We start from the raw sequence: 12,735 nt of genomic DNA, 5'->3' as shown, positions 1-12,735 counted from the left end.
GGAGGAGAACAGGCTAGAAAGGTCCTCTACCTGCTCCTTCCCTCTTTTCTTCTTTCTTCAAATTATTTTCCTGTGACCAGTGTGCTCCACAGAGCACAGTCTGCAGCTTCCTGCTCTTTAGGCAGGGGGAAGCAGGAGCACAAGCCCCTCCCCTCCGTGACCAAAAGAGTCTGCCGGCCCTGCTTTACGGAGGAGAGGAGCTGTTACCCAGGAGTAAGGAGTCTGGAGGACTGCCCCACTCCTGGACCACCGGAGAAAGAAAGGGCTTCGTCTATCATGATGCAGACAAAAGGGCTAAGGAGAGTTTGCTGAACCTTCACTAGTCCTTAGAACCCATTTGACGCATAAATGTGCCGAAGAACCAATTCAACCAATTTCTGTAATACTTTGAAGGAGGGTAAGTTCAAATTCTGCCAGGCTCTTTCCCAGGGCATTATCTAGAGCTTCGTACTGTGCTTTCTACTACCTGTACAATAGTTGCCCTCCCTTATGCATTTGAGATGACATACACTCCCGACTACTCCATTTGCTTGCTTTTGCTTCTGCTGCTTTGTTTGCTGCAGAGGTGCAGGAACAGGTTTTTTCTTCAAAACTTTCTTTTTCTTTGACTTTGAAGCCTTCTTGGTGCCTTTATTCTTTTGCTGCCATCCTCTGTTCTTAACTTTGTTAGCATCTCCTTGCTGCAGACACAAAAGGAAAGGTTAACAGAATGGCCACTTGAATGCTCCAAACATCTAAGGAAGACCTCACCAAAGCCTTACAAGTGTCTTGTGACAACACTAGTAGCCCCACAAATCTTTATACAAGGGCAGCTGCCAGAACTGTGCTGAGTCTCTGAGCACCGTTTCAGCATGGCATAAAGCAGGATGCTGGGGAGCCTGGCAAGAGGCTACCTGACAACCTATTTGCCAGGTGGTTAAGACAGAAGGTAACCCCAGTAGAGAAGGTGTCAAGGCACTATGAAAGTAAGGTTGAAACCTCCCTGGTTTCTGTTAGCAGTGATGGCTGTACAAGGGATTACCTCCCACACACACAGTGACCCAGAGGCTGACCTTAATGCTGTGCCATGGAGTTCTATCATGCTCTTATTCAGGTATAGCAGTGTGTTTTCTTACACATGCAGGACTCCATATGATTTTGTTAAATCTACGGGCTTCAAGTTATGGCCATCAGGCAAGACCACCAGTACTTGACTTACCCCATCTTCTGCGGGTTGCTCTTCAGCTGAGCAAGTAGACTGTTCCTTTTCAAACACTTCCTAAACAGGGGAACAAACAATGTTGGTTAGTTTCCCTGTACTATCAAGGAGAAAGAAACTCATATTAGTAGTGAATGTCATTTAAGCCTCACATCTTTTTAAAAACTTAGAAGAATTTAACAATTATTCAAGATCACACACTCATCAGAAATTACATTTACTATAGAAAAAATGATGTTACAGCAGCCTCTCACTGAGAGATTCCCTCTCACAGTTCTAAAGTGCACACTAGCTACTTGGATCCAAAACAGCAGTCACTGAACATAGTAGAATGATCATTATAGTCCATGCACATGGTGCTATATATATGAAATCCTGACTTGGTGTTTGTTTCATTGGGATCTCAATTTCTACCTCCCATTCCTTACTCACTCAGGATATTAAAGCTGCATTCACTGAGAAAGGCCTCATGTTACAATGGACAGTAAAATTCAAACTCCTTTGACTCACTATAAGATGGTGTGATAGACAGGCTAGGTTCTGCCTCTCTCCAAGAGCAACCAATGAGAGTGGATGGAATGTTGAGATAAGGAGACTTGAAAAACAGTAGTTGAGAAGTGACACTTGGGGGAGCAGCAGAGAAAGAAGCTGACAGCTTAAGGGCTGCGGTGAAAAGGGTTTTTCTGAATGAGGGGATCCGTATAGAAGAGCTGCTTGGAGCAGGCTGAAAACAGTAAATTTTTAAGTAAAGGATCCCAGTAGTTATAGGACCTCAGTTCAAAAGTTCAATGGAAGTGAAATGTTGTTTTTTAGACTTAACTTTCCTCTGTGTTTTGTTCTTATAAATACAAATTTCTTGTTTCGATTAACCCTGCGGGCTGCGTGCCTAAGGGAAAGAAAAACATACAGTCCTCTTGATCTATGGACATATATTATAGGATATGAACGAATGGTGGCAGCAAGTAATTGGAACAGTGTTTGAGCCCCAACCCCAATAGCTCAGTGTGACTGAGGGCTGATTATTAGAGGGGGCCGGGGCTACCCTGTCTGTGGATGTCTCTGAGAGACAGAGGACCTGAGGTGTGAGATGGTCATGCTTCTGGTGTCCTGACCAACATATAATCCGTAACATGAATATGAGAGGCTGTAGAGGGTGGTAAGCACTCTGTGTGAGTGGAGAAAGGGCGTCACAGATGGCAACAGTATAAAAACAGCAGTTTGACAACCAGTTATTGTAAGCCACCCTCAATTTTTGTTCAACCTTTGATAAACATGCAACACACAAGACAAAATCTTGACCATGATTTCCAGTCACAAGGCAGGAGGGAAGGGGCTTCAGTGCATGCACCTTTGTTCCTCTCCTCTATTAGCATAAGCCAAACTCTACACCTTGGATAGTTTAAGCGAATTTGCTTTTCTAGTCACAGAAGCTTGGTTGTCTTAGTACATACTTTTTTTGTTTGAGTGTACAAAGTCATGGAAACAGATATTAGTAAATATCTAAGAGCCAAGCTTCAAATGTGGCATCTTTTCAAAGAAACCAAAGATACAGTTGGATGGAAAAGCTGGTTCTTTCACCTAGGAAGCACTTAACAAGTTTGTGACACTAAATAATCCCAAGAACACTCTGAACAAATAAGAAGTGTTAAGAATACCGAATACTTACTGCCATTGTCTGTCTTGTTAGAGTCACCAGAACTGTAACTAAGGATCCTACTGTGATGTTGTTGCTGTCTTCATCATCCAGAACTGATGTCAAAGAAAAAATGAAAATTCCAAATTACTTTGGTTTCCCAATTACTTACCTCACATAAAAGATGTGAATGTAGCCTTGCTGAGAATATGCTTGCCTGCTAAGTAGCGATTAGTCCAAGTCAGGACCACATGCTGAATTTAGTAGCATAGGTGATACAACAGTCTTTCAACATCACAAGGTAATTAAGGCAATTTCACACAAAGGAAATAAGGAAGATGCCAAGATGACTCTGTCCCGCAAAGTAACTCCTGGGAGAGGTATAAATTGGGGGGTTAGAGTAGAAGGAGGAAGGACTCCATCTGGAGAAGACCAGCAAAGAAGGCTGGTTTGACCACAGAAAAATATAGAGTTCACTTCATTTTCACACTGTGAAGCTCACTGCCTTCTACATTTTCCCTCCTCTCCTCTGATATATCTTGCCTTTTGAGTTGGTAAGACTGAGAAAAGGGGTCAGTGCCTAGAATGATGTGAGCTGCTCAAGGAAATGCCTGAAAAGCAGGGCACAAATCATTGTATCCAAGAGTAAATTGGCTGGCTCCCATACAGATGACAAAGACTTAAAATGGTCAAAGACAATGTAGGGGTCTCCAGAGCACTCCCCAGATATGAATAATTTTAAATTAACCTAATTAGTAAAAATCCAAAAATCAGCATATGGAGGTCTACTGCTCCAGAAGAGACAGAATGCTGAGAACAAGTGAATGTCCAGGGAGGAGGGGCACCTGCTCAAGCCCCCAACACGTTAGAGAATCCTACAGGGGGAGTTTCTGAGGAGTGAGATGAAATTTCCACATTTTCCCATCCTGCAATTCTCACAGACCCCCAAGTTATATAATATGGGACACAGATAAGAACTGTCCGGTTCCTTGAGCATATTAAGGCTTGTCAGAGAAAGACTTCAGATTCAACCCCAAGAACACATACTTACAGCAGTATCATTTCTTACCCTGGGGTTTTATATCCATAATAATATGAGGAAAGCTTCCCAGGACAGCCATAACGTCTTCATATTTTTCATCTTCAAGGAAGTGCAGTAGATTGTGACGATCTGATGCTTTTAAACTCACCAAATCTTGTATAGTCTTAATTTTGTACTGTATTAAATACACAAAACAAATTTTTTAAAAATATTTTTTGTATAAACACTGCTAATTTAAAACTGGAATAGTTTCACACTATGCAATGCCAAGAATTTTATTCCAATCAAACAAAATTTGTATGTAAAGCACTACTGATATTAAAAGGACCACAAGTGTTTTTTTTAAAAAAGAATTTATTTATGCTTTTTCCAACAAACAAACAAACAAAAAATAAAAATCCTTAGACCACAAGTGTTGTACACAAAATGGTAAAGTTGTTTCAAGTATTAAATAATTTAATGCAGTTTAACAGAGATGACTGCTATTTAAACAGGGAACAAAACACTTCAAAGGAATATTGCCAAATATCCACTTGTGAATCATGAACAATTATAAATAGCAAGCAACATAGAAAAATCTTACAGATAGCCCAGAGCTTCTTGCAGCTTCTCCCACCTCTCATGCAAGGGGTAAAATGAGTATTGAAGGATGATAGGGAAATTGCTGAGAAGCTAAATGCATTTTTCGCCTCTGTCTTCACTGTGGAAGATGAGAAGTGCTTGCCCACTCCAGAACCACTGATTTCAGGAGGGGTGTTGAAAGACCTGAGTCAGATTGAGGTAATGAGAGAGGAGGTCCTAAAACTGATAGACAACTTAAAAACTGATAAATCACCAGGCCCAGATGGCATACATCCGAGAGTTCTGAAAGAACTCAAATGTGAACTTGTGGATCTCCTGACAAAGATATGTAATCTTTCCTTAAAATCTGCCTCCATTCCTGAGGATTGGAAGGTAGCTAATGTCACTCCCATCTTTAAAAAGGGTTCCAGAGGAGATCCGGGAAATTACAGGCCAGTCAGTCTGACGTCGATACCGGGTAAATTGGTGGAAACCATTATTAAGGAAAGAATTAGTAGGCACATAGATGAACAAAACCTATTGAGGCAGACTCAGAACGGTTTCTGTAAGGGAAGATCTTGTCTCACTAACCTGTTAGTGTTCTTTGAGGGGGTGAACAAACACGTGGACAAGGGGGATCCAATAGATATTGTTTACCTTGACTTCCAGAAAGCTTTTGATAAAGTTCCTCATCAAAGGCTCCTAAGTAAGCTCAAAAATCATGGGATAGAAGGACAAGTCCTTTTATGGATCAAAAACTGGCTAATTAATAGAAAACAGAGAGTGAGTATAAATGGGCAATTTTCTCAGTGGAGGGTGGTAAGCAGTGGGGTACCGCAGGGATCAGTACTTGGTCCACTGCTTTTTAACTTGTTCATTAATGATTTGGAGATGGGAGTAAGCAGTGAAGTGGCTAAATTTGCGGATGATACAAAGTTGTTCAGGGTGGTGAAAACCAGTGAGGATTGTGAGGCACTCCAAGGGGATCTGTCAAGGATGGGCGAGTGGGCGTCAACATGGCAAATGGGGTTCAATGTGGCCAAGTGCAAGGTGATGCACATTGGAGCCAAAAATCCTAAATATAAATACACATTGATGGGGTCTGAACTGGCAGAGACTGAGCAAGAGAGAGATCTTGGAGTTGTAGTGGATAACTCACTGAAAATGTCGAGACAGTGTGTGACTGCAATAAAGAAGGCCAATGCTATGCTGGGGATTATTAGGAAGGGTATTGAAAACAGATCAGCCAATATCATAATGCCCCTATATAAATCAATGGTGAGACCTCATTTGGAATACTGTGTGCAGTTCTGATCACCACACCTTAAAAAGGATATTATAGCTTTGGAAAAAGTGCAGAAAAGGGCAACTCGAATGATAAAAGGGTTGGAACACGTTCCCTATGAGGAAAGGTTAAAGCGCTTAGGGCTCTTTAGCTTGGAGAAAAGACGACTGAGGGGTGACATGATCGAGGTTTATAAGATTATGCATGGGAAAGAGCAGGTAGAGAAAGAGGTACTTTTCTCCCTTTCTCACAATACAAGAACTCGTGGGCACTCCATGAAACTGCAGAGCGGTCGGGTTAGAATGGATAAAAGGAAGTACTTCTTCACCCAAAGAGTGATTAACACATGGAATTCACTGCCACAGGAAGTGGTGGCGGCTACAAGCATGGACGGCTTCAAAAGGGAATTAGATAAGCATATGGAGCAGAGGTCCATCAGTGGATATTAGCCACAAGGTATAGATAGGGGCTCTGGGGCAAGTGATGCTCTGTCTTCTTGGTGCTTGGGGGGGTCAACAGTGGGAGGGCTTCTAATGTCCTGGCCCCACTGCTGGACCTCTTGATGGCACTGGTATTTCTGGCCACTGTGTGACACAGAGTGTTGGACTGGATGGGCCTTTGGCCTGATCCAACATTGGCATCTCTTATGTTCTTATAATCCTCTCCCTCAATTCCAGCAAAATGTTCGAAGAAGCACAACAGCCATGGACATTTATGACTGTGAGCCTCAGGGAAAAAAGACAGCAGCCTTTCCCCATCAATGTAACTTTCGCTGGTTTGCGGGGAACATAAAGCAAGGGTAGAGGAGCATTTCACACAGCCTGAAAGTGACAACAGCAGCAGCAAATATGGTGCCTTCCTCCTCCTCCTCCTCCCTGTGTGCTCTTCCAGCCAAGGCAACCACCACCTTCAGACCAGTTGGACCAACAGCCTGCTCTGCATGATCACTCTTCTCTCCCTCTCACAAGTAATGCCAGATTGCTACTAAGGCAACGGCAGAAGTGGTGAATTGTAGATACAGCCCAGAGCAGGTTCAAGGGATTTCCTACACCAGTGATCTCCAAAGTGGTGCCTGTCGGTTTCCTGGCACCCCATCTGCTTCTTTGGCAAAGCACGTCTTCCCTGCCTCCTTGTAACAGAGCTCAGGAGGCATCAACCTTTAAGTCTACTGGAAGCACCTATTCAGAAACAGCTGCCTCCAACATTTGGTGGCTTCATTACATTTTGGGGGATTGCCCCCCTGTGCCAGCCATTTTGTGGTGGTGTCTACTCCCTGTCCTCAAAAATCCAAAAGGGCTTACAAAGTCCAAGAAACTGGGGACCCTTGCTATGCCTTCACTGTATTCAGTGCTGCAGCACCCACCAGCATAAAGTGACAATAATGGTTATGATGGTAGCATGGCTACTGCTTGGCCACCTAATACAAAAGTGAACAGCTGGCTCATCTAGGAGATGCAGAAACACAAGGAAGTACAGCCTGTGATGGTGGCACTGTCCTCTACTGCCTGGCCTTTAATACAAAAACTAGCAGCTCCCAGAAAAAAACTTTTTTCTATTAAGCAGAGTAACCTAAAAGTTAATTGAACAAAGTTTGAGGCCAGTGGCACCTTTAAGATCAACAAAGTTTTATTCACGGTATAAGCTTTCGTGTGGAAGCATGATTATCGACATGCATTTTACCTTTTTATGATTAGAAACCCGCCTGAGATTGTCTTCTTCAATATGAGGGAGTTGCAAAAGTGGAGATTTAAACTGCTGGAGACCTTGTACAGTCATCTGTGAAAGCTTCATGCAGTTTTCCAGGGAGCCCAATGAAGGAGCACGGAATTCTCTTTCTGGGTGGGGGAGAAGAGGAGGATGAGACTTTTAGACCAATTGTCAGTGTGAAACACAATGGAATAGGAAAAGCTTTGTAAAAGAACCCTAAAGAAACCAGTTCTCTGATTACTCTAATGTGATAGTGTATACTATACTTTAGTGCTATAAAAAGTAAAGATTTTTTAAATACTGTTCTGCAAGAAAGCTTCCCATTGTGCTACATGTTAAAGTGTATTAATAGAGCACAATTTAAGCTTCATTTAACTACACCTTGTCACACTACTCAAAATATTTAGATATAGATCTGACATAACAAAAGGATTCTAGTACCATCCCTTCTGCAGTTTGCTAGAAAGCAGTCTTTGAACCAGAATAACATCTAGAAAATGCAGGTCTGAAAGACATTTTCAGATTCTTTTCTTCTTACAGAATATTGGCTATTTTGAATCCATGGGCAATTTAGTGTTGTAGTAACTGCCTGTGGCAACCAGAAACATTTAGGAAGGCTTCATTCTGAACATTCTGTAGGATTCAAACAGAAGAATAATTTTACTAGTGGCTCTATAATAAAATTTATTCCTTACCTTCACGACTACGGGCCATTATTATTAACTGACAGATTACATTAACCATTTCTTGAAGCAAAGCAGGACACTTCTTCAGGATAAACTGCTGATCTGCAATATAGGGAGTTATTTATTAAAATATTTATAGCTTGCCTTCCCCTCATGGCTCAAGGCAACTTATAATATCCAAAATATTACAAATTAAAACCAAAGAAAATAAAAAACCCAAACACCTACCATCCATCTAAACAGTTCTGTGGATCTCAATACAACCCGTGACTACATTCTTCATTACTTTGTCTCTTTTCTATTTGTTGCCTGGCTATTAATATAACCCTTTATATCACATGATTTTATATATTTGCATGGGTTCCATTCTGCCCTCCCAATATGCCATGTGAAGAATTCTGTTTTTCTTGGTACAGAGTTTTGATCTTGGTATGTGTTTCTTTTAAAAACACAATTATTTCTTTTCCTCTTTCCTTATGGCCAGGAATAAGTCTGACTGAGCCAGAACAGCGTACAACTTGAGGAGCTCCAGGTCAAGATTGCATCACTAAAGTTCCTAAGAACTACCTTGTTCAAGTGTATCAGGAACTTTCATTCTGGCTAGGTGAGCCAGTAGGAGAACTCTGGCTTTCAAGCTGTACGGGCATGTAAGAGGAGGTTCGTTCTTCTTTAAATTAATACTGCCAATTTCTCTGATGAGCTAAAAATAAGGTAAACAAAGAGAGGTTACCAAAATACATATTTTCTCACCAAACATATACAAGACATCTGATTAACTAACCTGTGGTATTTGAATGTTATCTACGGGTCTGCTTGTGGCATCTTTATTATACTGAGGATCAAATTCAGAGGCTCCTGCTAAAACCATTATAAGCCCTGTAAGGAAAATCAGAGCATAAATGCAAAGCAAGTACACCAGAAACTTCAACAGCTGTAAATTTAGAAGTGTATCATCTTATTCCAGGAACTTTCAAACGCTGGCTCAGCAAGGCTCTTCTTTACCATCAATACCCCCAAACAAGGAACAAATGGCTGTTAGTTGCATTTGCAAAGACAACATGATGATGGGGTCCAACAAAATACTTTAGGTCCAACATACTAAAAAACATTAACATCTTTGAAACAGTAACCAAATTACTGCCACATGAAATTCATGTCTCTTGAAAGAAACAATGCTAAGTCAAAACAAAAGTAAAGGAAGGCTCATACTGCATACGCAATTCATTTTGAGTGTCTAATATGGAAGATTTTTAAAAAATGCTATGCTGAAACAAGCCTATGATCCCTACCCTTTTAAAAAATCCCAAGACTTTCAAATTCCTCTATTGAGAAGGAGGGACAAGAATCCAAATTCAGCGTTCCTAACTCCCCTGAAAAATGAGCATACCCACATGTCTCCTGAAAAGTTGTTCCCCAAAGCCTGGGAGTCCTCCATAACAACCTCTGATGCAGCACAAGGTACTGCAGGAAGAATGGGTAAGTCCCAGTGCAGAAGTGCAAATGAAAAAGCATATGTCTCTTCTGATCCAGACTCAAGAAGAAAAATCCCATGACCTACCCAGGGTCAATTTACGTCTGCCTGTTGCGGATTCAGAGATGGGTCCTTTCTACATTTGCCTGCCACTCCAGATTTTCTCAGTGTTCGAGTCGGGGCGATTTAAGTCCGTGACAAAACAGCATCCAAAAAACCCCCAGGGCAACAGCAGGCTGAAACTGGGCCAACCATTGAAGAAAGGTAGCATAAGGCAGAATTTGGGGGGGGGGGGGAACTGGAATAAAAAGATTGAATTCGATTTCCGCGCAGAACGGGGGCGGGGACAGAATAAAAAGAAGGTTGAATCTGATTTTAGTGCAGAATTGCTTGGAGGACACCGTGGTGAACATGGGTTAAAAGGAGAGTGCAGAAAGGGCCAAAATGCTTCAGAGAGCATCAAAGAATCCCTCAGATCATGGCAATGGTTTATTTGCATAAGAAGAAGAGCAATAAAATATGCCCAAGGCTCAGAAAACACAGGAGATAGGTTTCTGATCTGAGATAGTCCATTCGGCCCAACTGCTAAGGGGGACGGATCGATGGTGGTTGTAAAACCTGATGTATACTATGGAGCATGTAGTGAATGCCAGGTAACCTGACTGGGGAAGAGTCTGATTTATCTCCCATGAGGACAGGATTCCTAACTCTGGACTGGGCAAGGCTCCCATCAAAGTAGGTAGAAAAGTTTTTAGAGAAGGAATCTTCCTTTGTTCTACTACTTTGCCCAGATGCAGTGACCATATACTGGGACCCACATTTCTCTGCAAAGGGGGCAATTGGGAGTTTGGGAATGTGTTTGCTCCACCAAAGGTAACTGTCTGGAATTGTCCTTCTTCCTTAGATCTGTCTCACTAGGCGTGACAGCTATTTTCCATGTATGCGCTCTAGCTTAATCTGTAGTAATATAGTTTCTTTCCTGTTTAAGAAAGTCTATTGTGATTCAGATCCTACCCACACACCTAGACTGCTCCTACACACTAAGGACATGAATGTGTGTGTGTGGGGGGGACTGGAAGTTCTGCCCTTTGGACTTGCTCAGAGACAGCCTCACCAGTGCTTCCCCAAGGCAGTGGTTACACGATAGGCTGGGTTTTATAACCTGGGTGGTGGCTTGAAGAGAAACATACTTTTACACGCAGACACACATGCCACAAGCATGTGAGAACACAAAGACCAAGGGTGGGTTTGTGACATGCATCCCCCATCTTTCTGCCATTACTAACATTCCCTACCCCTATACTCCCAGCCGCCATTCCCATGTGTATAGAAAGTTCTGTATGGGGAAGCATTCAGTCATGTGAGTCCCCAGCTGCAATGCTATAGCCCAGTCTCATGTTTATAACCTCGAGAATTAGGTCCAACTTGCCTACATTTCCACCCAGTATGAAGTTTTAGAGCCTAATCAAATCCACAGGCCACGAAGAGCTCACACATACTGCACAGTCACTAAAAACAAATGAAGTTTGAGCCCAGGTGCACCTTTAAGACAACCAAGTTTTTTTCAAGGTATAAGCTTTTGTGTGCAAGCACACTTTTTCAGATACAGTGAAACAGAATTCCTCGGCCATTACATATGGGGGGCGCTTAGTTACCAGGAAGGGCTAGTTAGTCAAGATGCATAAGTAACTGGGCAATTATAGCAGAGATTGGATTACGGCGGTTAGCAAGATCTGTGAATGGCAGTAAATTAGCATACAAATACAAGAGTTAACAAACAGATGTGAGAACGAAGTCTGAGCCCAGCAGCACCTCCAAGACCAACTAAGTTAAATTCTGGGTATAAGTGAGAACAGAGAAATTTAGCATATGTAGATGCATATTCCTTCAAAAACAAATTCAGACCAACACGGCTACCCACCTGAATCTAAAAACAAATGAAATTAATATAAAGTACACCACTTCTAGCCTTGTGTGTTTAACTAGCAATTGAAAAAAAACTTACTTTTCATATCCATATTTCTTGTTTTATAAACAAAATAGGTATAGATCTGAGTTGTACGGATGAGAATCTGGTCTCCACTGTAGCGTATTGAGCGATACCTCCAGGAACCCTAAAATATTTAAGTTGGCAAAATGGCAGCTATTGATGTCATCTGGACGCAATCAAATCATTCTTTAAGTTCCAATACCAAAGAAAATGTACACACAAAATTAGTAGACAAAACAAACAATATTACATTTGGAAAAGCCTGATCAGACCACAGGTACACTGCCTGTTTTATCAAAGCAGGCAGAGGATGAAGCCCTTCAGAGGATGAAGCCCTTCAGTTCATATAACTTTATGCTTCAGAAAAGGATCCTTCTACATTATATAAGCTGGAGATGTAGGATGCCCAAATACGGGGAATGGGAGAAATACTGCTAATGGGAATACTTGGATTCTACCAGAAGGCATCATGTACCTCAGTCTGTACTCCCTAAGTAGGCAGAAATTGTTCGCTTGATGCAGATGCTATTGTGCAGGCCATTCCCTTTTTACCTTCAGTCATGTGCAAGCACAAGACGCAGGTCAAGGGTTTATCACCATTTTAAGTTTTCCAGCTCTAACCCCTCTCTTGCCTTCCACATCAAGGTTAAAGGTCTCTACAGGGACCTATTCAAATCCTGTAAGCACTCTTACAGATCAGGAACCTGGTCCATGCTGCAAAGAACCTCAGCAAATAGAGATTTACAAGGAGGGGACCCGCGATACTCGCGGGAGAGGGGGAGCTCCACAACTATGAGGAAGAGGAGGAAGCAGCAGGAGGAGGTAAGTTCCCCCCCTATCCCGCTGGTTCCCCCATCTCCTCCACCCCCCGTCCTCCCCCTGGCTCGATTACCCCCCTCCCTGGAGCGCCCCCCCTCCAGAGGCCAGGTCTACCCACCCATTCCCACTATAGTGGTAGACCTGGCCTCTGGACTCCAGGTCTACTCACCCATTCCCACTACAGTGGGAGACCTGGCCTCCAGAGTCCAGGTCTACCCACCCCTTCCCAGTACTTTGGTAGACCTGGCCTCTGGAGTCCGGAGGCCAGGTCTACCACTGTAGTGGGAATGGGTGGGTAGACCTGGACTCCGGAGTCCGGAGGCCAGGTCTACCACTGTAGTAG

At 42.6% G+C, this 12,735-nt stretch overlaps 1 protein-coding gene across 1 annotated transcript in view; it reads right to left on the bottom strand.

The window, feature by feature from the left end:
* Positions 1-12,735, bottom strand: part of SEC63 (SEC63 homolog, protein translocation regulator) — a gene marked incomplete at its 5' end in the record, with an annotated part of 35,886 nt that overhangs the window by 17,793 nt on the left and 5,358 nt on the right. The window contains 9 exons of the mRNA XM_015406356.1: positions 510-680; positions 1,199-1,258; positions 2,865-2,947; positions 3,901-4,048; positions 7,400-7,554; positions 8,122-8,214; positions 8,680-8,812; positions 8,894-8,988; positions 11,589-11,697. Of these exons, the coding sequence (XP_015261842.1) occupies positions 510-680; positions 1,199-1,258; positions 2,865-2,947; positions 3,901-4,048; positions 7,400-7,554; positions 8,122-8,214; positions 8,680-8,812; positions 8,894-8,988; positions 11,589-11,697 (1,047 nt within the window). The remainder of the gene's footprint in view (positions 1-509; positions 681-1,198; positions 1,259-2,864; positions 2,948-3,900; positions 4,049-7,399; positions 7,555-8,121; positions 8,215-8,679; positions 8,813-8,893; positions 8,989-11,588; positions 11,698-12,735) is intronic.

The sequence above is a fragment of the Gekko japonicus genome, unplaced genomic scaffold (genome assembly GCF_001447785.1).
Source record: "Gekko japonicus isolate JY-2015 unplaced genomic scaffold, Gekko_japonicus_V1.1 scaffold2508, whole genome shotgun sequence".
Lineage (NCBI taxonomy): Eukaryota > Metazoa > Chordata > Lepidosauria > Squamata > Gekkonidae > Gekko > Gekko japonicus.
This window is presented reverse-complemented; position numbering and strand designations above follow the sequence as displayed.